The sequence below is a fragment of the Lepidochelys kempii genome, chromosome 7, assembly GCF_965140285.1.
Source record: "Lepidochelys kempii isolate rLepKem1 chromosome 7, rLepKem1.hap1, whole genome shotgun sequence".
NCBI classification, from domain to species: Eukaryota; Metazoa; Chordata; order Testudines; family Cheloniidae; genus Lepidochelys; species Lepidochelys kempii.
In genome coordinates this window covers 120,876,970-120,902,522 of record NC_136386.1, presented here as the reverse complement: position 1 = coordinate 120,902,522, position 25,553 = coordinate 120,876,970, and the positions used below count along the sequence as shown (strand labels likewise).

At 42.6% G+C, this 25,553-nt stretch overlaps 1 protein-coding gene across 3 annotated transcripts in view; it reads left to right on the top strand.

Annotated features, from left to right (window-relative positions):
* NEURL1 (neuralized E3 ubiquitin protein ligase 1) overlaps nt 1-25,553 on the top strand; it is a 283,006-nt gene that overhangs the window by 176,122 nt on the left and 81,331 nt on the right. For all 3 annotated transcript variants that reach the window (XM_073354469.2, XM_073354467.2, XM_073354468.1), the window contains exons 2-3: nt 5,941-6,182; nt 10,072-10,393. In XM_073354469.2, coding sequence (XP_073210570.1) covers nt 5,941-6,182; nt 10,072-10,393 — 564 coding nt within the window. The remainder of the gene's footprint in view (nt 1-5,940; nt 6,183-10,071; nt 10,394-25,553) is intronic.

The following is a 25,553-nucleotide window of genomic DNA, read 5'->3' as shown; positions in this document are numbered from 1 at the left end:
CACCTTCTCTCAAATCTACCTTTCTTTGCAAAGTTTGTTTCTGAGCAACTGTTCCCGTCTTCCTTAGCCCTGGTCTACACTGGGGGTTGGGGGGATCAATCTAAGTTATGCAACTTCAGCTTCGTGAATAACGTAGCTGAAGTCAACATACTTAGACCTACTCACCACGGTGTCTTCACTATGGTGAGTCGACTGCTGCCGCTCCCCCGTCGACTCCGCCTGCACCTCTCGCGGCGGTGGAGTACAGGAGTCGATGGGAGAGCACTCGGGGGGTAGATTTATCGCGCCTAGACTAGACATGATAAATCGATCCCCGCTGGATCGATCGCTGCCCACCAATCTGGTGGGTAGTGTAGGCGTACCCTAAGATACGTTGGAGCAGAGCTTGATGAGCCAGATTCTCAGCTGCTGTGACTCTACTGATGTCAACAGAGCTATGCCTGTTTGTATCAGCCGAGAATCTGGCCTTACAAATTTAACTTAATTCCATATCACACAGTTGAACCATGCGGTGGGGCGGGATCTAAAATTACTGTATACATCACCTGAGCAGTAGTGTTTGCAATCAGCATGCAGAATATCATAGTGATTTTTAATCTGGGAATATGGAGAAGTTTAGACTGTGGATCAGGCCTCAGTACTTTTAACAAAGGGTTTCTGTTAGGTGTACTCAGCCAAATCCTGACATGCTAGTATAGCCCCCTTGATGGTGTTTGTTACGCATGCTCCTCTGTGCCCAATCCATAGAGGGATGTGTCTGCTGCAGCCTCCAACTACAGAGGCCACCTCTGTTAGCTCAAGCTGTAGATACTCATGGTTTTAGCTCTGAAGATCTGTGGTCTTGGCCAAGACGGTGGCCATCACACTAACTCACTTTTGGAATGGAAGTTTTGCCCCAGAAAAAAATGAGTAAGGACCTTAGTATCTGGCCCATCACTACCATTATTACTGCAAGGCACCAACCATATTAATGTCTGGGCACGCTTTTTTATTAAGGACCATTTCCTGAGGTCCTCACTCAGGCAAACTTCCATTGAATTGGAGTCTTCCCTGAGTAAGGACCCAAAGATTTTGTCCTTAAATAAGGTATGGGAGAAGGGAATCGCCTTCTCTGTTTGTATTGATAACCTGTTGCATGTGGATTCTACTACCAAGTCAACTTTCTCTATTCCTGAGGGTTGTGATCTTGTGGGTTGCACTGAGTGTCTGTTTGAAATGCAAAGGTCACATTATGAGCCTTTCAGGCATTGTTCTAAGATGGCTTCATTCCTGTTTGCTTTCTGCAGTGCCAAATTGTCACTGTAAATAAGTGTTCTACTAATATTGTTTCTGTAGAATCGCACAGCTCCCTAGGGCTGTGTAATGCTCCTACAGCAGATGCATTGGACATATGCAGCATTGTTACTGGAGCCTGTTTGGAAAACTGTGAGCAGTTTTGGTCATTCCATTTCCATGTTTTAAAAGGGCATGATGTCCCTCAGAGAGCTACAGCTGTTCTTATAATCATGGCAATAAGATTAAAGCTTTCGGCTTCTCAATGCAAGTCTAGTAAAATGTTTCCAAATCCTTTTTATGTCCTTGAGTTTGACTGTTAAATTTGTTGGCAGATGTGGCTGGATCATAACGAATCATGCTGGGCTGTAGGGCCAGAAAAGAATACTTGGTTCACCTAATCTGACCCATTTCATTTATCAGGATTACACACTGCCTCATTCTCACTATCTTATCCTCTCTTCTGTTTGAATCACCACAGTGAAAATGACTTCACTCCTGGAAATCTGTTCAACTGCTAAATTCCTCTCACTGTCTAGAATTATTTCTTAACAGCTAACCTAAACACTTCCTTCCCTAGCTTTCTGCCATTGCTCCTTTCCTGCCATCTTCCAAGGTGGTGAATAATTCCCTTTCATCGTAATATATTACTCTTATTTATAGTCTGTAATCATGTCAGCCCTCACTCTTTTCTACAGTAGACACAGCTCTCCCTATCACTCCCCCTTTGTCTTGTCCTTGATTTTTCCGAGACGGATCCTGATGTTTTGTTTAGGTTCTTTTACTCTGCTTTTAACTGTGGTGTCTGAAGCCAATGAGACCTTTGAGTGTGATCAACTACGTATGACTTACTTCGAGGACACACAGTGAAGTTAGGTGGGATCACTTCAGCCAGCCAGAAAAGGCAGCTTGAAATGATGACCTTATGACCTTATTACCTGCAGTTTCCACGGTAAACATCTGATGAAGTGAGCTGTAGCTCACGAAAGCTCATGCTCAAATAAATTGGTTAGTCTCTAAGGTGCCACAAGTCCTCCTTTTCTTTTTACCTTATTTCCTGTTACTTTCTTCTCTTTCACACACATGTATCTTTTGGAAACCAACACACAGAGGTGTGTGAAAATTTCAGACAAAACTAGAAATGGTCAAAACCAGAATTTTTCATATCTCGCTGTACATTTTCAAAAATGGTCCATTTTTGTGGAAAAAGCAATTGAAATTTTGTGGGGTTTTCCACCAAAACCAGGAACTTTGTGTAAAAATGGGGAAATTCTCACTCCTGAGCAAAAAAACCACAATTCAGTATTTCTTTAAGGTAAACATCAGTTCACCTGGTAAACATCTTATATTTGCCATTTTTAATTTGCAAATTTTACAGCAAATGAAATAGAAAATTTGATATGCCTCAGAATGGAATAGCAAAAATGTTCATAAAAAGGAGTACTTATGGCACCTTAGAGGCCACAAGTACTCCTTTTCTTTTTGCGAATACAGACTAACACGGCTGCTAGTCTGAAAAATGTTCATGTGAACTTCTGTGGGGAAAATTTCACTCTGATGCAGCTTTGTCAATGCAGCTTTTCCCAAGGTGGATCTAGCTTTTGGGAATCTGTCATTTTACCAATAAAGTTAACTTAATTGACTTTAAATTAGCTAGAAACCAAATAATTTACTATATTCTCTCAAAAGAACTGGGAGCACATGGCTCGTTGCACAAATGGCAAAAAGACTATGCATATTTTAGAGGAGTCCTAGAAGTTAGAGATGGAGTTCTTCACCTGGAATACTGTGTTCAGTTCTAGTCACCCTGGCCCAGACCCTCAAAAATATCTAGGCGCCTAATTCCCATCCATGGGATCTGGGCCTTTGAGGATCTGGGCCTCTGTTGTTAAGGAGGATATATCAGAAATAGAAAGGCAACTAAGGGTTGAGCAATGAGAAAAATTAGAGGCCTGGAAAAAATTAGAGGCCTCTCTTCCATCTGAAGAGAGATTGAAATGACGGGGTTGTTTACTTTAGAAAGGAGACCAATGAGCAGACACAATAAAATACTGAATAGTATAGATAAGGTAGATCGGGTACTATCTCATAATACAAGAACAAGGGGGTGTTCAATGAGATTGAAAGGAAGCAGATTGAAAACTGATACAAGAAAATATTTTTTCACAGGATACACATTTAGCCTTAGGAACTCATCGCCACAAGATATCACTGAGGCCAAGAATGTAGTAGAATTCAAAAAAGGATTGGACATTTATATGGATAACCAGAGTTATGATTTTTTTAAAATCTAAGAGTTTTAGAAGGGGTGTAAATCCTCACACTTCAGGGCCTTTAACTACATACGGGTTTAGGAAGAAACCTCCACAGCTTATTCCATATCTGCCTACTGCAGCGTTTTCTGCACCTTCCTCTGAAATACCTGCCACTGTCAGAGCAAGATACTGGACTACATGAACCCATCAGTCATATTACATCTGACCAACATTTCTGTAGAAAATACTAATCTCTGTCTCTCTCTTGTTGGCTGCTCCACCTGTGCTTTCCCCATACTTTTCCAGCTGCCCTTCCCCACACACACGCCACACGCAAACTGTTACTTCTGCAAGCCACCTGCTCCCAATCCATTGGGTCAAATAATCAAGTATTTTCAACTGGTATTCTTTATCTGATTTCTATGAACATCCTTGCCCCGCCCCCATGCCCACACACCAGGCTGCGTATGAGAAAAAGAGACAGATGACTTACTCTCAATATAATGAGTGTTTTGTGTTGAAAGTGCTGTGTGTTTTGTATGTCCCCCAGTCCCTCTCCCTGCTAAAGCAGGATTATTACCTACAGCCATTTTCTTCGCCTGTATATACCTGGTCTAGTTTTACAAGTCCTAGATTTTGGCATTTCTGCCACATCTATAGGTAGTAGTGAGAAAGTGATGAAAGGGTGAATTAAGAGCAATTTGGGTCTGCATCTAAACTAGCAAAGAGGCTGAGTTACAGTTCTGATTAGAATCAAAACTTTTCCAAAGTTTGGGGATTTGGTTCAGACCCAGTACAATAACAGACTTAAGAAACCAAGTCTAGATACAGATTTGAACTACCACAATGTCTGGAAAGAGTGGGGTCCAGTTCTGATGATCTGTTACTGTCTAGATTAGAGATAATGCAGAATTATAGTTTTGCCCAAGTAATTTTTATGACTCTGCGGTACTCATACAAAAGCACCATTGTGGCCAACTAAACTACCCAAGGAGTTTTCATTTGATGCTTACTTCCATGTAGCCCATGCAGTCTGAAGGTTACAGAATTTATTATTGATATTTAGTTGTGTGTAATTTATTAAATAAACTGACACAGCAGGATGGCATTGTTAACACATGAGTTAACATTGCTTTGGTTGTTTCTCATGTACCATCAAATCAATTTATTTCTGTTGACAGTCTGTATCTTATTTCTATGGACCCTTCCGCCAGTGTACATATACACAGTATTGTGCATGTGGAGAAAGAAGCAGATGACTTGTTCTTGACATAATGATTGTTTTGTGTTCAAACTGCTGCATGCTTTGTATGTTATGAAGAAACGAAGATGAATCAATTCATTCATGAACCAATAAAGCTACTGCAGTGACCAGGTCAATTAATTGATAAACTGTCTCTTTGGATCTCTGGCTAGACATGCACATAATCCCTGCCCTGCTTCATGCACCTCTTAGCTCCCCTGCTCCACCATAACCATTAGCTCCTCATTCCTGAATGACTGTGTAAAAATGGTAGGTTTCAGAGTAGCAGCTGTGTTAGTCTGTATTTGCAAAAAGAAAAAGAGGACTTGTGGCACCCTAGAAACTAACAAATTTATTTGAGCATAAGCTTCATGCATCCAATGAAGTGAGCTGTAGCTCACGAAAGCTTATGCTCAAATAAATTTGTTAGTCTCTAAGGTGCCACAAGTACTCCTTTTCTTTTTGGTGTAAAAATGGTAGCTCACCTAAGGTTGCAGCTGGTGAAGCATGGGGGGAGAAAGCAGGGAGGAAGGATGTTGGTTGGTGCAGGAGACCAGCTGGGTTGGCAGTAGGAGGTTACTGGAACATGGCATTACAGAGTGTGAGTGGAGAGAGAGACAACGGGCAAGGTGCAGGAGGATGCTGGATACAGCAGCATTTTGGGAGCAAACCAAGGGGAGGGACTGGTGGGGCTGCAGTTGGAAGGTAGGGGTGGCGGGACAGGTCAGGTGTAGGTGCATCTTGGTGGTGGATGGGCAGGGAAGCGGTCTGGAAGTGGGGACTACCAGCCGTCTGTGCATGTGTTCACCTGAATGGTATGCAGTTGCACGTGCACATTTGCAAGTAAATTTTCAGAACTGAGTTTTGACCTCTGTTTCTGAAAACGTGTCCCTGAAACTTTCCATGCACTCCGATGCTGAGCTGCTTTCCCCGTGTCATGCTCTGCATCATCAGACTGTCTAGAGGGCAGCTGTCTATATGGTTATAGACATTTATTATGTTCAAGATACTGTAGAAAGACTTTTTAGTGATTTACAGTGTAGGCATTGAGACTAGCTCTTATCTCACACTGCAGTTCCCTGTAAATTAGCCTTGTGATTTGGCACTGAGAGATTCCCATTATTACTCAGATCAGATTTAAAGTGTCACTTTTTTTAAACGCTGTCTCAGACTCTATAGGTGGACCGTTCCCGGCTTCCTCTCACCGATGCCACCACAAGCAGAAGCATTGTCTTCCCATCACGCAGTGCGGAGCTTTGTCAATCAGCCCGCTACTTTTCCATCCCCATGCCAAGGGGTCCCAGATCATCATGGACACGGCACAGAAGGCAGTGAAGCGGCAAGCCAGCTTCTGCAACGCCATTACCTTCAGCAACAGGCCTATCGTGATCTACGAGCAGGTCAGGTTAAAGGTGAGTAAATGACTCCTCCCTCATTGCTGTTGTAACAGCCTCAAGTACTGTCAGGAAAGACTAGGTGTAAAATCTGAGTGAGTTATAGCAAAACCTGTATATAACATAGTTCCCAGAAAAGCATAGATGGGAGTCTGGGGTGAGGGAAGTATGGCTCATGGTAGTGAGTGTATATCAACACTGAGATAGGTTGCCCATTGGGGAGTCTTAGGTCTAGTACCAGACCTCTTCACACAACACATAGTCAACCTGTGGAACTCTTTGCCACAGCATGTTGTGAAGACTATAACAGGGTTCAAAAAAGAACTAGATAAGTTAATGGAGGATAGGTCCATCAGTAGCTATTAGCCAGGATGGGCAGGGATGGCGACCCTAGCCTCTGTTTGCCAGAAGCTGGGAATGGGCAACAGAAGATGGATCACTCAATGATTCACTGTTCTGTTCATTCCTTCTGGGGCATCTGGCATTGGCCCCTGTTGAAAGACAAGATACTTGGCTAGATGGATCTTTGGTCTGACCCAATATGACCATTCTTATGTTCCTATGTTTTCCATCCCATTCCTGGAATGCAGAATCCTAGGCTCTTGGTCTCACAGACCTCATGCCTGTGCCATCCTGGTGCTTTATTAGTATTCTTATTAATTATTTCATTTATCATTGTGTCTAGGGACCCTAGTCATAGACCAGGACCCTACTTTGCTAGGTGCTGTACAGATGCAGAACAAAAAGACAGTCCCTGCCGCAAAGAACTTACAATATGACCAGAGAAAGGTATAGATAGATGGGGCAATACAAGGAAATAATGAGACAATACCGGTCAGCATGACAGGCAGCGCTGTCAGCACACCAGCAGCCTAACCCTAGTTTAGGTTTATATTTTTGTAGGCATCGCAGCAAAGGAGAATTTTAAGGAGGGATGTGACAGAGGGTAATATGGTCGCTTTGCCAATGTTTTCAGGGAGCTCCTCCCAAGCATGAGGGGCAGCACATGAGAAAGCACAAATATGTTTGCTTGAAAATGTAACTAGTGGGTGATGGAGACCGGCACCATGGGCCGGTCGGAGGCGGGAATGGACGTCTAGATGGCGCATGAGAGATCAGTAGGATGGGTATAGGTCATGAAGGACCTGGAAAGTGAAGACAAGCAGCTTGTGTTTGATGTGATACAGAAAGGGGAGCCAGTAGAGGGATGCAGAGAGAAGGGTCACATGATCAGAGCGATGGGCCAGGAGAATGATCTTTGCAGCAATGGGGATATGAGCAGGCCAAGATTGCATCTGTCAAGGTCAGAGAAGACGAGGTTGCAGAAATCCTACTTCCTCACTGGGACCAGATTGATTCGCCTCCTTTGTGGAATGTGCACTGAAGGGCGACACAGATTGGTCCTTAGGGCTTCTCCTGGAGGACACCACTTCTCCTGGCCAGATATCCCTTTGCACCAAAGCCTTCACTCAAACCACATGCAGCCTGACTTGTAGATCATGTGCTCTTCCTTGTATTGAGAGCCGAAGGGGTTTAGTTACAGCTCTTTAGGGGCTGAACCACCTTTAGGGTACATCCAAAGGCTCAGAGGTTCTTCCTTTCAATTCAGATAAGACCTTAAAAGACTGAGGGAGTCTCTGAAATATCCAAAGCTCTTGGGTCTGCAAATGTGGAACCTGAACTTGGAGCTGAGTGCTTCCTGAGAGGTGCCAAGCTTCCTCATTTATTCCCACTGAATTTAGTAGGAAATGAGAGAACTCAACACCTCTCTGGCTCTGGCCCTTGGGTGGAAAAATCCCTCACACAGGCTTCTATTCATTTTCTGTTTGGTTCTTCCTGCTTCCATGCAGGCTGGAAATGCAGCAGGACTGATCTAGTTGCATGGCATTTTTGGTCGGAAGCTGGGAAATGCAGAGACAAATGACCCTGACAAATGATGAGATGGTTGGGATGGGAGATGAGAGTTAACTAATTATTTTGTTTTTGAAAAACCTCACCAAAGGTTTGCATTTTAGGCAAAGATTGTGGGTCATTTCTATGTTCTGAACCAGTTCTCCTGTCCCTACCTAGGAAGCTCGATGTTTGTATTTGACCATGTATATTAGGATTTTATCTTCCATAAAACGCACATGAAGGATTAGCGGGCAGGACTTTCATCTGTGCACAAGGGATTTATGAACAGGGCTCCCACTGAAAGTAATGGGAATTTTGCACATGAATAATCAACAAGCATAAGCAGAAAAATGCTTTGGGGATTGACATAAATCTGAAGAATGCCTTTGCCTTTCTGTGTCTGTTTTCTGCTGAGTCCATTTCCAGCAGTCTTTCTTTCCTTTCTTTCCCCAAACTGCCATCTCTAAGCTTTTGTGTTTTCTATGTCAGATTCTCACCAACTTCTTTTCTATGCATCAAATCCTGCAGCTCCTCCTGTTCAGGCAAAACTCTCACTACAGGACTGAGTGAGGGGCTGTGGGATTTGATCCTGTTTGCCAGATGTCATTTCAGAATTAGTCCTACACCCTTCTCTGCTGCTCTAAGTCTTCTAAGAAGCCCAGAGGGCAATGAATCCAGAGTTGTTCGGCAGGCCAGAGTGCCAGCAAGTGAAGATGTCTGGTGTGATGTGGATCTGTGTTCTGATGGAGCTTCTCGGAGGTGGAATTCCAGGCACTGGGTGTGGCTCGGGCTAGAGTTAGTGGATCTGTGGAGGTGGGATGTAGGAAGCAGCAGCCCCAGACTGTGATAGCTATCATGGAACACCTTAGCTACTGCTTGACAGTCTAGGCATAGCAGAGGCCTGTTCCCTCCCCATCCCACGCCCTGTGGACCTTCCAAGCCCGTCAAATAGGGGTGTTTGCTGAGTACAGGATTTGGCCCATCATTAATCATTGCCTTATTTTTTTTTTTAAGCAAAAATTAGTGTGTTTGGGTGTCCAGCCATGCAAATGCTTGGTAGGGTTTACACTAGATTTTAACCCTGATACTACCTATAGTTTACCTATAGTCAGCCTGTGTTGGCAACTGGTTATTTGTAGGGCTGATGAATACAATGGGACATACTCCCTATATCGCCATATGAATATTTACTTGGGTAGCATGTGATTAGTGTAAAATATTGGCAAGAGATTGTGTAGCAAATTGTACAATGAGGCCATAATTATCTAGGTTCCAGGAGGATTTAGGATTTGCAGTGAAATTGCTGCAATAAATAATCCCAGTTTTTCAGCGACGAATGGACTTCTGTCATTTCCAGTTTATATAGTTAATGTAATTAAATATGCTTTATTGCATTTTGCTGCATCCAAATCAGCTACCGTAGGGCTGTGATATCATCCCATCTGACAAGTTAAGCAGGCGCCAGATTGTTTTTTACGTAGCTGGGAGACCTCTTAGGAAAGCCTTAAGGTGCTGTAAGAAGCAGCAATGGTTTTCAGTAGGCACCCTGAGTCAAGAAAGAACCAATGCCCTAGCACAGTGCTATGGGCTGCTGCAGGTGCCATCTTTCATATGAGATGTAAAATCCTCTGACCAGAAAAGATTTTTTGGTGCGTCTGCCAAGAGTAGGTTTGCTAGGCAGAATGTAATTACCCCAGAAATGGAATTTAGTTCGTGCGCCAGGGCTAACTATATTCCCCCTGTAGTTTTAACTTGATACAGTCTCTTTTACTTTATGTTTTAACCTTTTCTGCAGTGATGTGTGTGCTGTTATGCAGATGCCATGTCCTACCCAGAAGTGGCAAACATTTTTAGTGTTGGATTAAATTATTCTAGAACATACAGGACCCAATCCAGTGGGAGCTGAGAGTGCTCAGAACCATGCAGGAGGCCTTCAGGGTGGCACGGCATGGAGCTCATAGCCTGTAAAGTGCTATTGGAATGCAAGATGTTCTTATTGCTGTTATCTTTGCAGATAACAAAGAAGCAGTGTTGCTGGAGTGGGGCTCTCCGCCTCGGATTTACTTCCAAGGATCCCTCCCGGATTAATCCTGACACATTGCCAAAGTATGCTTGCCCGGACTTGGTTTCTCAGAGTGGATTCTGGGCCAAGGCCCTTCCAGAAGAGTTTGCAAATGAAGGAAACATCATAGCATTCTGGGTGGACAAAAAGGGCCGGGTGTTTTATCGGGTCAATGACTCTGCTGCAATGTTGTTCTTCAGTGGGGTGAGGATCACGGAACCCCTGTGGGCTTTGATTGACGTGTACGGACTCACCCGTGGGGTGCAGCTATTAGGTAGGTACCTTTCTGAAAGTGCTATTTCTTGACTTGAGTGCTTAGAGTCTACGTACCTATGTTCTACAGCTAAGAAATGAAGCTGGACAAATCCCAGTGATAAATTAGCCAGGTACTGTCTGTCCAGTAGATTTAAAAAAAAATCCACTCACTGTACCAAGTCTGCTGTTGAGAAAGGAAAAGGTTGTTAAATTCCATCAGGGTAAATCTTACAATCTGAACCCATAATAGTGTGTTTAAAGCTAAGCAAACATTTATTATAGGAGTGGGAGGGTGGGAAACAATAAATCACGAGCAACTGTCAGTAAATAAAGGAATTTCTGCCAAGAGAACTTGCACCAATGAAACTACATTGGTGCACGTGCTGCAGTGTGGAATGTACCTTATAAAACGTCCTCTATCTTATTTGCTTTCCCAGTTATGTGGTGGGGAAATGCATTTTATTGCTTATGTGTAATTCCTTCTCTGATGGCAATACCATGATTCTCTGGGTGGGTAAGTGGGAGATTTATAGCTCATGCCATCCACATATTCTGGGATAAGCAGTTGTTATGTAGTGGAAAACATTGTTTTCAAAATATTAGCTCAAAGGAACTGGATCCATTCTCTGGACCCAAAAGATTGGAAACATGGCTGGGGGTGTGGTATGAGAGGTGCCGAGCAACCTCATCTCTGAATGAATCCAGTGGGAATTGTGGAAGTTTGGCCCCCTCAAGGAGGTGATCAGGCTCCAAGTTTGGAGACCCAAGAGCTCTGGACATCCCAGCTTTGAGGGTTTTTTCTGAACAGAATGGAAGTACCTCCAAGGATCCTGTTTCAAGAAGGAGCTAGATTAGTGAGGAACCAAAGACTCAGCAATGAAAGCCAAAGGGCATAGCAGGGAAACAGACTCTAGCGCCTCAGCATATAATGCTGGCTGCTTGGGCTTTGTTTTCATTAGGAAAAGCGTTGTGTGCTTTATCTGTGTTAACTAACCTGTGGTAACTGGCATGAGGTAAAATCCGATCGAAGACAGAGAGTTTGTAGTTTTAACACAAGTTAGCAGGTTGAGGTAAAGCCAATGGAGAAGCCTAGGGTTTGCCCTGCTAACTTGTGGAAAACTACAGACTGCCTCCAGTTGGATTTTGCCTTGTGTTAGTTATCTTGTGTTAGCTAATATGTGGTAAGAACATGCCTTTGCTGCTAGTGAAGACACACCCTCAATGTTCAGTCAACCCTGTTTCTGACAGCTCTGTCTGCTTCCTGCATCACTTGTTGCTACTAAATTTGGGTGGCAATATGGCTGTAGTGATGTACCACAGTATGGAAGCTAACACTGAATTCATGATGCAAAGGGCTTGTTTACACAGTGGGATAATGTGCTTTAAGGAGATTTCTGAAGTGCACTAATGTGTTACACACTGGTCTGTGTAGACCCTGTTGGTGTGTACTAAAAGTTCTCTACTGCACTTAATGTAGTACTGTTTCAAACAGCACCAACAGTGTCTACACCCACATTATCCCACCGTGTAGACAAACCTAAAGAAACTCATAGCTCTAGGATCAAACTATGCGCACCACTTCCTTAAAAATAAAAAACTCCAAACCCTCAGTCCCTTGGCCCGCGCCGCTTCCTGCAGCCCCCATTGGCCTGGAGCAGCAAACCGCAGCCAGTGGGAGCCGCGATTGGCCGAACCTGCGGGCACAACAGGTAAACAAACCAGTCCAGCCCGCCAGGGGCTTTCCCTGAACAAGCGGTGGACCGGCTTTGAGAACCACTGCATTAAGGCATCTCTACGCAGCACTTCGGTTTGCCTCAAGAGTAGAAGGATTTATGGTTTGTTATGAATCTGCTTGTGCACCCATGTCATATTAACTGAAGTTGGGCCAAGAAAGTGGTGATTGTATGTGGAGCTAGAGTTGTCAGCTTTAGTCTGAGGGTTCAGATACGAGGTAGTTTAGAAGTGGCACCCAAATCTTACAAGCTGTTCACTTGAGATTTTGTCTCCCAAGATGCCATCCCAGAGTGGATGCTTGCTAAGGTCAGCCACATCCCTCACTCCAAGCTAGACATTTGTTTTCAAAATACCCAAAGTGATGATCTCACATTTTGTGTTTCCCCTGTATTCTGCCTTACCCTTTTCACTGTCTCTTTTTGCCTTTGAATGCCCTAAGTACTGAGAGCTAAGCGGGAGCAATATTCAACTGAAGACGGGCCTTGCCCTTGTCAATCAGTGATCCATCCCTGGTGGGGCCAGCTCTGCTGTGCATGTGCCTCCAAGACTCAAATTCAGGCTCTTGCTGACCCAAACCCTTCGAATGAAACAGGCTGCTACCGCGTTTATGCAGTTGGCTCAGTGCTCAAATATATATTTATAGCACGTTGCTGCAGACTTCGGTGTGCTTTAATCCCAACAACTGTGCTGAAGCGTCTGAGTCTTGATTCCACACTGTGCAGCACTGAAATGCATGCAGCACCTAAAGTCTTACAACCTACCATCTCTGTATACCCACTGCAGATCTTAAATGCTTATTTTAATACAGGCATCTAAACACATAGCACAGGCCAAACTTCTCCAAATTTCAAGGGAGCTGAGATATGGAGCTTTTGATTTTGAGACTCAGTTCTATCTTTAATATGACCTAGCCACAAATAGAAGGGCAAATCCTGCCCCCAGTGGCTCACGGAGGTCTCACTGGAGTTAGTGGAAGCCAGGTGTGTACATTGAAGGGAAGAAATTAGCCTGTAAGATACTCGTAGATTTTAAGGTCAGAAGGGACCATCATGATTATCTAGTCTGACCTCCTGTAGGCAACAGAGTCCCCCCCACCCACTCCTGTAGTAGACCCCTAACCTCTGGCTGAATTACTGAAGTCCTCAAACCATGGTTTAAAGCCTTCAAGTTACAGAGAGTTCACCATTTACACTAGTTTAAACCTGCAAGTGACCCATGCCTCATGCTGCAGAGGAAGGTGAAAATCCCCCAGGGTATCTGCCTGTCTGATCCGGGGGGCGGCGGGGGGGGCGAGGAATTCCTTCCTGATCCCAAATCAATTACTTTTTTCCAGAAGGAATATTTGCTGTAGAATGCCTTTGTCAGTGTGCCTCAGGGCAGGTAGAAGACCTACCCCATTATTTGTTATGTTGGAATTTATGTTGTCAGTTAAGGTCAATATGGCTCTGCAATGTTTTTGTCCCAGATGCCTTTTTCTATGACCTCTCAAAAAACAGAATATTTGTTAGGAACTGACAATGTGTCTGTGAGCTGAGCAGTTGCCCTATTTGCGTGGCCAGCCAGTACTATAAGGAGAAGCAAGTGGTGTGGTGGTTATATATAATTAACAACTTATATTCTTTTTAATCTCTCTTTATATGTATTTTAACATTTTATAATTTTGGATTTCGTTTTCTGTTTTATTGTAATACATTTCGTTTTTGCACATGGGCGTAAAGCTAAGTCGCTACTAAATAACTTGACGGAGCTGACCATTCTAGAACTGCAGTAGAATTACAGATGATGCGGGTAAACAGCAGAATCATAGTCCTGGGAGTGCAAAAACAGCTGTTCTGTGGCTATGTGGCCTGGGGAAGAGGATTCCATTCCACCCCAAGTACAGCAGAATTCCCTGTACTGGGTAGAGGATTTGGCCAACAGTGTTTCCAGCCCAGCCAAACCAGGATGTACCTGAAGTCTCATGAGAGCACCTTTTCCAGGGATAATCTAACTTTGCCAAGACTAGCTTTTAACACCTGAGGAGCACTGCTCTGTTTTCATACCATGCCACCACCACAGTATCTGAGTGACTGTTTTTCATTTTCAGTCAGTTGCCTTCTTATTTATCATCAGTTTGCCAGAGAAATGTTGTTTCCCCCCCCAGGATGGGATTTAACCTGCAAAATTGCACCTGCCCAAGGCTCAGGATAGGAACAAATCAGCCGTGCATCAGTGTAAGGTCCCAGCTTTCCAGTGGAACACACAACATTTGCTTCCACCGTCAGAGAGTTACAATATATCAGAGTTTGAAATTGTAATGTTGTTGTTGTTTGTTTATATTACAGTAGTGGCCCAACCAAAATTGGGTCCCCAGCATGGTAGGCAGTGTACACACACGCAGTGAGACAGCCCCTGCTCGAAAGAGTCACACATCTCAATAGACAAGGCAGCCGAGAGGTGGTGGGAGGACGGGAGCACAGAGAGGTGAAATGACTTGTTGGAACTCACACAACGGGTTTGTAGAGCAGGCATTACAACTGACTCTGTCCCTCGAGGGCTGCCAGCCTTCCATCACTCCCTCTACCAGAATGTCCTCTCCAAGCACATCCCACCATGACAAACATCCACAACTAACCCTGCTAGGAGATGATAGTTTGGTAAAGGTGTGTGGTACAGGGAGTATTGAGGGAGACAGGGGCAAGGCTGCAGTATGTGGTAGTTACGGTAATGGTGAGGTGTGTGTCTGTGGATGAAAGAGAAGAGGGTGTGTTAGGTCACTTAACTTTTCATTTCCTTGCTCTCATGCGTTTCAGTCAGGTATGTTATGTCTGTAGCAACCCTAACTGCTTCAAACCCATTTTCTTTATATTACTATATTTAGATACGTGTACTGGTATATGCACGTACATAAAAGTGTGATTGTATATGTATTCTTATAGCATTATATATAGCTAGAAGCAAGTTCTGTGTGTCACATTATTTGGGAATCACAGCACTGGAAAGGAAAAAAGATCCTTGTAACAAGGTTCTGTTAGCAGCTATAAACATAGTCCCTTTCGGGCGTTAGCATCCTGGTTACTTCAATAACACAGGGCACTGGGTATAGTTAGAGTAGGCAGCAGCGAGGTGGTCTGATTGGATTTGAAGGGTTAGTGGGGATCAGCTGCACCTGTAGGGAATTTGATGAGTTAATGAGGTAATTAGCGCACCAGCTGGATAGCTAGGAGAAGAATGCAAGTAGTATAAAAGGCTGTGGCAGGGAGCAGGAAGAAGGCCCTGTCTATCTGCTGCCACGTTGTGAGAGTGGAGGCAAGAAATAATAATAATAAGTATTAATGAAGATGCTTAGTGAAGGTAGCTGGTAGTGCATGTGTGTTGTTTAATTACCAGGAGGGCTTACCAGCCAAGATGCCCAGGGCTGGAGGAGGAACTTGCTTACAATCCTACTTTGAGCTTTCTATCTATGTTCACAAGGTATCAAACCTTAAAACTTGAACTGGTCTGTGATGGAAAGTTACCCATTGTGGGCCTCAGGCCAGTGTAGAGGTGGGAATTAATCATTTTGTAAGAGAGGAAGGAAATTTTTTTTAATTGCAGGCTGACTTTTAAACAAATTAATTCCAGTTGTAGCAAATTGCTCCAGGATTTGGGATGTTAGAATAAGTCCTGAGTGAGATGGATTAATGTGTGGAATGCAGGTGACATGGTTAAAGTTGCATGAAAATGTAATTTATTACATGGGTCTGCAATTTTATCACACAGGTATTACTAACATGTATAGGCAGTATGGATGAGTGAATGTAAAAACACATTTTCTTTCTTCAGCACCCCCAGGAATCCATTTCTGTTAATATCCTAACATAGACAAATCATTGCTCTTCCTATGTTGGTTCACAATAAACAAGGTATTTGGCTAATCGAACATAAATGCAGTATGTTTTTATAGTGTATTATGTGAAAAAGGAGCCATGAATTTAACTTCCCTGTAGACTATTGGGGCAATCTGATATAAAAGAATAATGTGTGTTTAACCGGAGTCCTAGCTAATGAAAGGAAAATATACACCACCTGCAAACAGTCAATTGTCAGTATTATTCTGCATCTGCTAAGGAGAGAGAATTTAAATTGCTCATAAAGTTTTATTGTCTGTATGCTGTTGTCTCTATGGCAGCTCCAGGAAGTTCTCTAACATGGTTTAAAATGTGACCCCAGTTTAATAAGTAACTCATCTGTTCCTGTTTTAATCAAAAGCACTTTGCATGAAGGCTTCTGGAGGGACATTCATTTGTCTGTGGTGGGTGTCCAGAGTTTCACCTGAGGGCCAGAGCCTTCAGTATTCTAAAATTTATCTTCCCTCCATCTCTGTCTGCGTATAAGATAGATCCCTGGAGGCTGTTGCTTTGAGCAGGCCAGAGCTCAGTTGTCCTGCTGCTCTTTACTGGCTCTGTGAATGCCTTGGGTTTCAGTTTCCATTAGTTTTGAATGCAACCAGCATTTTTATTGAGGACCACCTTTGTGGCTATGTGACAGTGCTGAGCATCAGTCACTGTACCAGCACTCTGACCACATGATCACCCATTCAACCAGGAGTAAACCTGAGGAGCAAAGCTCTGCCAAATTGGTAGATTGGGGGGAGGGGGGGGGAAGAGAGCTACAAGGCTAATTAATCCATTAGCCCAGAAAGTTGAAAAGGCCTGTCAAGGTTCCTCCCCGACTCTGAACTCTAGGGTACAGATGTGGGGACCTGCATGAAAACCTCCTAAGCTTACTTTTACCAGCTTAGGTTAAAACTTCCCCAAGGTACAAATTAATTTTATCCTTTGTCCTTGGAATATCCACTGCCACTACCAAACTCTAACTGGGTTTACTGGGAAACGTAGTTTGGACACGTCTTTCCCCCCAAAGTCCTCCCAACCCTTGCATCCCACTTCCTGGGAAAGGTTTGGTAAAAATCCTCACCAATTTGCATAGGTGACCACAGACCCAAACCCTTGGATCTGAGAACAATGAAAAAGCATTCAGTTTTCTTACAAGAAGACTTTAAATAGAAATAGAAGTAAAGGAATCATCTCTGTAAAATCAGGATGGTAGATACCTTACAGGGTAATTAGATTCAAAACATAGAGAATTCCTCTAAGCAAAACCTTAAGTTACAAAAAAGACACACAGACAGAAATAGTCATTCTATTCAGCACAGTTCTTTTCTCAGCCATTTAAAGAAATCATAATCTAACACATACCTAGCTAGATTACTTACTAAAAGTTCTAAGACTCCATTCCTGTTCTGTCCCCAGCAAAAGCAGCATACTGACAGACACAGACCCTTTGTTTCTCTCCCTCCTCCCAGCTTTTGAAAGCATCTTGTCTCCTTATTGGTCATTTTGGTCAGGTGCCAGCGAGGTTACCTTTAGCTTCTTAACCCTTTACAGGTGAGAGGATTTTTCCTCTGGCCAGGAGGGATTTAAAGGGGTTTACCCTTCCCTTTATATTTATGACAAGGCCCACGAAGGAAGTGCTTAATGGGGAAGAGACAGGCTCGTAGGCTTTTGAGAGCTGGAGCCAGAAGAGATCTTTCGGTCTCCCCCTTCCTTGGCTGAGTAAGATGAGCTAAGGAGTGTATGCTAGTGGAAATACAGAGCTGCACAAGTTTGTAAGGGTGGTGGAAAGAACACTGTAAATAAATTGCACCAAGTGTTTGACCAGAAGATGCTCTTTGAGTGGTGTGTAGCTAGAAAAGAGATGGGAGCAGGACGATGGCCTATCAGCCTAGCACTGTGAAATACTTAGAGAAAGATAAGTCTGGTCTCTGCTCCAATGAGTTTACAATCCAAGTGCCTGATCCTGCATGTCTTCTGTGTGTACTGCTTGCATTGGCTTCAGTGGGAGTTCTGCTATTGAGAGGTTCCAAGGTTTGCCATTAAATTGGAAAGGATAGAACATTTCAGATGCAGAATACAACTGAGATCACCAATGGAACAACACTATTGACTTCAATGGATATAGGGTAAGGCGCTGACTAAGTGGTGTAGAGATCACAGGGGTTGTCTTTATTTATGGCCATATTCTGCCCTGTTTTACTTTGCAAATATTCCCATTGCTTTCAATGGATCTACTCCTGGGATAAGGTAAGGTGTTTTTAAACGTGAGAAATTGTGACAGGATCTGGCACATAATGAATTGTAGACAGTTTTAGTAAATGAGCATTCCCCTGTAATGTATTCAACACAAATATTGCGTGGTGGAGGTGGTATATAGGAACCTGGAAGTGACGCTGACTGTGGATAAAAGTGAAGCTGGCTGGTTTGTGTCAGGTGTCCAAACTGAGAGAAATGCAGAAATTAACCAAGCAGTATAACTAGTGGAAAAATAAATTCAGTGTTTTAAAACTCTCTCAGCTCAGAAAATTCGAGGTGTTGTGTCTTACATGAGAAATAATGTTTTTTTTTAAAATAAGATTTTTAACGTTGTCTCAAAGTACAAGGAAATATTATAACTGTTTGTGTGTGTGTGTGTGTTTAGTAGTTCAGAGATTCTGACGCTACGATCATGGATACCAGGATAAGAACCAAGATAGGTAATAGACTATCAGGGTTGGAAGGGACCTTAGGAGGTCATCTAGTCCAACCCCCTGCTCAAATCAGGACCAATTTAATTGGGGATTGGTCCTGCTTTGAGCAGGGGGTTGGACTAGATGACCTCCTGAGGTCCCTTCCAACCCTGATATTCTATGATTCTATGATTCAATCCCTAACTAAATCATCCCAGCCAGGACTTTGTCAAGCCTGACCTTAAAAACCTCTAAGGAAGGAGATTCCACCACCTCCCTAGGTAACGCATTCCAGTGCTTCACCATCCTCCTAGTGAAAAAGTTTTTCCTAATATCCAACCTAAACCTCCCCTACTGCAACTTGAGACCATTAAGTCAGGAAATCCTTACTTGAAGCCTGGTTCCAAGGCCTGGTTCTGCTTTCAAATATACTGATGTAAATTCAGGGTGTCTGACTTCAGTGGAATCACTCTGGATTTACAGTGATGCAAATGAGAGCAGAATCTGACCCTGAGTTTGTATTCAGTCAAAGCTGCTGTTTGGCCCAATTCTGAGCGCCTGCAGCTCCCACTGACTTCCTCTTGGCCTAGCCTAGCCTAGCCAAACATGCCAAGACAGTTGTGATTCAAAGAACCAGCAAGGCAGGTTGTCCTCCCATGTATCAATGGTGTGTTAACCTTGAGAGTGAGAAGATAAGCCACTTCCCAGGAGTGTGCAAGGCCACAACTGATCACAAGGGAGTGAAAGTGCAGCTTGCACTGCTCTCTATCAGATGTAGACCAAAAACATTTAATTAAGGACCTGCACATACTAATGTCCATGGCAAAACTCCCATTGACTTCAGTGGAAACAGGATTGAGTCAAAACCAAACACTGTCCATTTCTATAAAGTGAGAGGTGTGTGGTGGCATCCTGCCTGGGTCCTGCACATAGTACGTTGTGCTGCTTTCTGAGATACTGAAGTCCCATTCAGCTAGGTTGAGACCATGCTAACAATACAGAAGTTGCCAGTTGCCAGTAGTTATGGCACGTTTTTCAGAAGAGAAAAATTCCTGTCCACATCACTCAGGAAAAATTGTACTTGAACCCTGCCACATTTAAACAGCATTGTAATCAGGATTGTAAACCTAGTATTTCAAACTATGCTGTGACAAGGCCTTAAACCAAAGCATAGGCTAGAATTACTTTTTTTCTTTGCTTACTCTAAATGAATGAATCAGATTGGAATTTTCAACCCAAAATATTCACTCTATCCCTCAGTCATAAGTGGCTCTTTTGTAATGTGTGAGAAGTACAGCTCATTATATTCTGGGTATCTATATAAATAATATTGTGAGATTTGTCTAGATAGAAATTGCCTGGACTTGACTAACGTTAGTTTAAAAACTGAACAGTTGCAGCCTGGTGTGTAGACCAGGCCTTAATTTGATGTCTCCTGTCTTTGGACCTAATCGTGGCCCCCATTGAAGTCCATAGGAATTTTGCCATTGACTTTGAAAGCAAGACCTAGCCTTTATGGACATAAAATCTCAAGTCCTGCCTCCAGGTTTACTAGAAGCTTTCAGATGGCATCATAAAGATTTTCTTTTTCTCCCCATCCATCTCAGATTCACTGTTTACTTTTAGTCATGATCTTCTGCCAGTTTTCTATATTTCCCCATTTTATTTTTGTCACCCCATCTCAAAAAAGATATATTAGAATTGGAAAAGGTACAGAGAAGAGCACCAAAAGTTATTAGGGGTATGGAACAGCTACCATAGGAGGAAAGATTTAAAAAGGAGTGTTAATCTTAGAAAAGAGATGACTATGGTGGCGGGGAGGGAGGGATATGATAGAGGTCTATAAAATCATGAATGGTGGGGAGAAAGCGAATAAGGAAGAGTTGTTTACTCCTTCACATAACACAAGAATTAGGGGTCACCCAATGAAATTAATAGGCAGCAGGTTTACAACAAACATAAGGAAGTCTTTCTTCACACAATGCAATCAACCTGTGGAACTTATTGCCAGGGGATGTTGTGAAGGCCAGAGGTATAAATGAGTTCAAGAAAGAATTAAATGAATTCATGGAGGGTAAGTCCAGCAATGGCTATTAGCCAAGATGATCTAGGATGCAACTCCATGCTCTGGGTATCTCTCTAAAACTCTGTCTGCCAGAAACTGGGACTGGATGATGGAGGCGGGGATATCACTTGATAATTGCTCTGTTCTGTTCATTCCATCTGGGGCACCTGGCATTGGCCACTATCAGAAGACAGGATACTGGGCTAGAAGGATATTGGTCTGACTCAGTGTGGCTGTTCTTGTGTTCTCATATAGCAGGATAAGTGTGCATATCATGTCACAAATAAGACCTGGGGCCTGAGGATCCTACTGTTGATTGCACTAGTTTTACACCAATATAACCCTACTAATTCCTGACTTACACCGATCTCAATGAGATCAGAACTGGGCCTATAGTTTCTGCTCCAAAAAAGTTCATTTTTCTGCTCAGTTCCCACCTTCTCTAACACCTACCAGCACCAACAACCATTGTTCTCCAAAGACTTTTCAGATCAATTGTTTGTGTAACCTAGAGTACATCCCAACACTGTTTGTTGTGTGCCTCCAACTCCCAGTGGTGATTGGGAGATTCAGGCCCTACACTCTTCCCTATTGTTCCTAATGTGCTCTTCTGCCAACCTTACATTTTCCCCATTTATTTTATGACGTACGGTAAAAATAATATCCCGGGTATCAACATGTGCTGTGTAAGTGCTGCTGCTCATTGTTATGGAAATTATTAAAAGGACATTGTTAACGTAACTCTGTTTAAAAAAACATTTCCTCAGAGATGGCTTCGTTACTAATAACATCTCCAGATTATTAAAACAAAAAGAATATCAGGTTTACATTTTACCTTCATGCTCTTCATTTTGTATTGTATTTTATTTATTTTGCATTTCACTCAATCTTGAGCAGTGAAACGAGACTGGTTTGTTTAATTTTTGCTTAGTCATTTTCAATTTGTTTCTCATGTACCATCATAATACTGGTTTTATTTGGGTCTCAGATACATTTAAAAATAACGCATTTCTAGTCCTGTCAGGGTTCGTTTTAAAAAAAAAGCTAGTAAATTTTGAGCCTGTAACTAAGACTATAGGGTTTGGCAGATCAGAACAGATTGTTGGCCCATGAAATCCAGTATCCTACCTCTTGACAATGGCCAGCACCTGAAGTTTCAGAAGAAGGTGAAGACCTCATATTATACACCTAATGGTTACAGTTAAGTATCTTCAGAAAATAAATTATAAAATGTTTAAGTGTCCTACTTTCCTTTAATAGGAAAAGAGCCTTTGGAATCAAATAATCCTTCCTCCATGCCTGCATTATGTCAGCACACACTGTAGTATTTTTAATACAGGGCCTTGTCTGAATCCTTCAGGTTTGTTTTACAGCTGTGCACTTTCAACTCTCTTGGAAGTCTGTGGAAGCTGAGAGCACCCAGAACCTTGTGGGATATGCCTACAGTGCTTATCAGAACCAGGAGGAGGATGGTGTGATAAATGCATTTCCGTAGCTAATTACATTTCCACCCCCATTTCATGAATTTATATTTTCCTTCTCATTTCACACACTTTTTCTATCACCTATTAGCAGCAACTGCAGCTGCAGGCAGGCATTCTCCAAAGTCTGTTCATATATGTCAGGTGAACTGGTTTTGTTAACCCAGAATGTTTGCTGTGAAAACATGTTCGCAAGTAAAAAATCCGTGTCTCTTTCTGTTCCTGGTTCCACACCTGTTCTGTTCTGGCTGCAACTAGCAAAATATATCTGTGAACTTGAGTATATGTCTGTGCATGTAGCTGGCCTTGATGTTACCTTCCTTCTGAAAAATCTCGTGTTGTTGTTATTATTGACATTGTATGAGCTCTAGATCTTGACTCAGTACTAGTGCAGCTCTGACAGATAGAAGGAAATGACCCTAATATGGTGACAGAGTTCAGTGCAGTGCTAGGAAGCAAATGGGAAGAAGGCTGAAGAATTGGAAAGTGGTCATGGAGGAGCTACAAGAATGAGTCAAGTTCTGGAAAACGTGCATTACAAGGAGACACTTATGAATTCAATCCATTTAGCTTATCAAAGGGAAAGTTAAGAGGTGACTTGATCAATCCATAGGTAGTCATAGTGTTTATTAGATTATTTATTTATTTATTTATTTATTTGTATTATGGTAGTAAGGATGGGAACTCCAGTTACAGATCAGAGCCCAGTTATGCTAGGCATTGTACAAACACAGAACACACACAGCTCCTGCCCCAAAGAACTTACAATTTAAGTAACCTACACAAGGAGAAAAAAGCTGATACTAACAAGCTCTTTAATTTAGCAGACAGGTGCATAACAAATCCAATGGCTGGAAGCTGAAGTCAGAAATATTCAAACTGGAAGAAAGATGCATGTTTTCAAGTGAGGGTAATTGACAACTGGAACAGATTACCCAAGAATGTAGTAAATTCTCCGTCACTTGGAAAATGCCAAATCACAATGGGATGTCTTTCTAATAGGTATCCTGTAGGACCTGATTTCAGTGTTTAAGCATGTACCTGTCTTTATGCCTGTGAAATTATGGGACTACCCATATGCTAACATTAGCTATTTGCTTGGATAGTCCCATTGACTTGCATGCTTAAAGATGGATAAGTGCTTAAGTATCTTGTTGAATCAATGTCTAGTTCAACTACAGATTATTGAGCTTCAAGCAAAATCGCTAGGAGAAATTCAGTGACCCTTGTTATACAGAGGGTCAGATTAAATAAGCATAATTGTCCTTTCTGGCTTTAAAAACTACGGCTCTTTAGAAGTAAATCTGGAGGAGGGTGAGGTTGTATGGCACACAGGGTGTCAAGGAGGATGTTCCAGACTTAGGCTGGCATGAGAAATTGTGAAGAATTGTTTGTGGGATAAGGAGACCAAGGAAGCCCCAAGACTAGCAGAATTAGCGGTATAAGGCATGAGCAGGCTAGTAGGGGGCTATTAGAAAGCACAAATAGGCAGGTCTAAAGCTGTGCAAATGCTTGAAGGAGAGGAGGAGGAAACTGAGTGGAAAATCGATATGGAGGGTGACTGGAACTCACTGCATATGCTTAAAGAGGGTTGTATGTTTCAGCATGTCGGATAGACTTGGGGGAGCCCTAGAGTGGAGCTGGAGGAGCCTTGAGAGGAGGAGGAGGAGAAGTTGTCCTTCCATTGGTGTACATTTTCCCCTGGCGACAGATGGTGCAATCCTGCACCAAGAAGGAAGGAGAGATCGTGTGATGGGGAAGGCTTGAGAAGGGAGCCACAAATACAGAAGAGCAGGTGGGACCTCTAAGCATCAGTGTCCGAGCACTGCTAAGAGAAACAGAGAAAACAATGGCAGTGACTGGGGGTATGTCTACACTAGAAACACCACCGTGGCACACTGCCCCTGGGCTGCTGGCGTATAGGTACTTACTACAGCAGTAGAAGTGTTATTTCCATCACTGTAGTAAATCAACCTCTCCAAGAGGTGGTAACGAGGTTGATGGAATAAATCTTCTATCAATCTAGCCTTGGTCTATACCGCAGTTTAGGTGGGCTTAATTACATTGCACAGGGCATGAAATTTTTCACAGCCCTGAGTGATGTAGTTAAGCTGACCTAACTTTGTAAAGTAAGCCAGCTCTCAGTCCGTGAGGAGTGATATTCGAAGCCGTCCACTCAAGAGGTAAGACAACACGTTGAATCGGTAGCCTCAGCTACCCGACGTAACTCCTGTGCATGAGCAGACTATTTTAGCAGGTCAGGTACATCATACGGACTCCATGATTAACCAAGAGATCATAGAAACACTGGAGAAAACTGACAGCAGGAAATGTTTGCGTCGATATGCTTCCTAAACTGAAAGTAAAGTTGGTGTCTGTCGTAAATGAAATAACACTTGTTTGTCTTAAACATACGTCATTCAAAGGTTCCTTTTACATTGCAGCTAATTTCTTCTAGAGGTCTATTGCTAATGCTAAACCTTAAAAAATATCAAAAGGAACATAAACAGGATTAGAAGACTTGATGAAAGGAAAGGGCAGATTTAACAATTGTATTGGGAGCCGCGTGTACTCCACAACTCTGTGGTTATGGAATTTGCTGCAAATATATTGGTTGTTGCAGAATTGTTTTGTACTCTAGATCCCAGATTTTCATTAAAAAAAATTGTTTCTAGTGCTCTTGGCTGCAAATCAAACCTTGAAAACGTGAACTGAGTGCAAAGCAGTGCAGTGTTGTCTTCCTGAGGAGTTGTTCACACAAGAACATCAAAGCAAATTAATTGGAATTAACTAAAAAGGTGTCAATTTAAAGTGATTTAGTTAAACTGCATTAAACCGCTGTGTGGACATTCTTATTCAGAATCCGTGGTCTTCATTTAGTTTAGTTTAATTTAAAAGTGAATTCAATTACACCAAATGATAAACCAAATCAAGGTCCCTTTGGTTCTAAGTGTTTCCACATGGGATTAATGCGGTGAACTAATTTGCCTTGGGATGTTGTGGAATCCCCATCATTGCAGATTTTTAAGAGCAGGTTAGACAAACACCTGTCAGGGATGGTCTAGATAATACATAGTTCTGCCATGAATGCAGAGGGACTGGACTAGATGATCTCTCAAGGTCTCTATGATTCTATGATTAAATTCACACCTTTAGTGAATCACAATTAACTTTCCAGACTGTCCCCAAGTTTCAATGGGCTGCTAAATATGAACTCTATTTCTGACCATGATAATTTAAATGTCAGTATTGTATGAGCTCAAAATCTTGTCTCTCTCACCAATAGAAATTGGTCTCTCTCACCAATAAAAGATATCACCTCACCTAACACTATATTTCATTGTTGGTCATTTTAGCATTCAGACTTTCATCT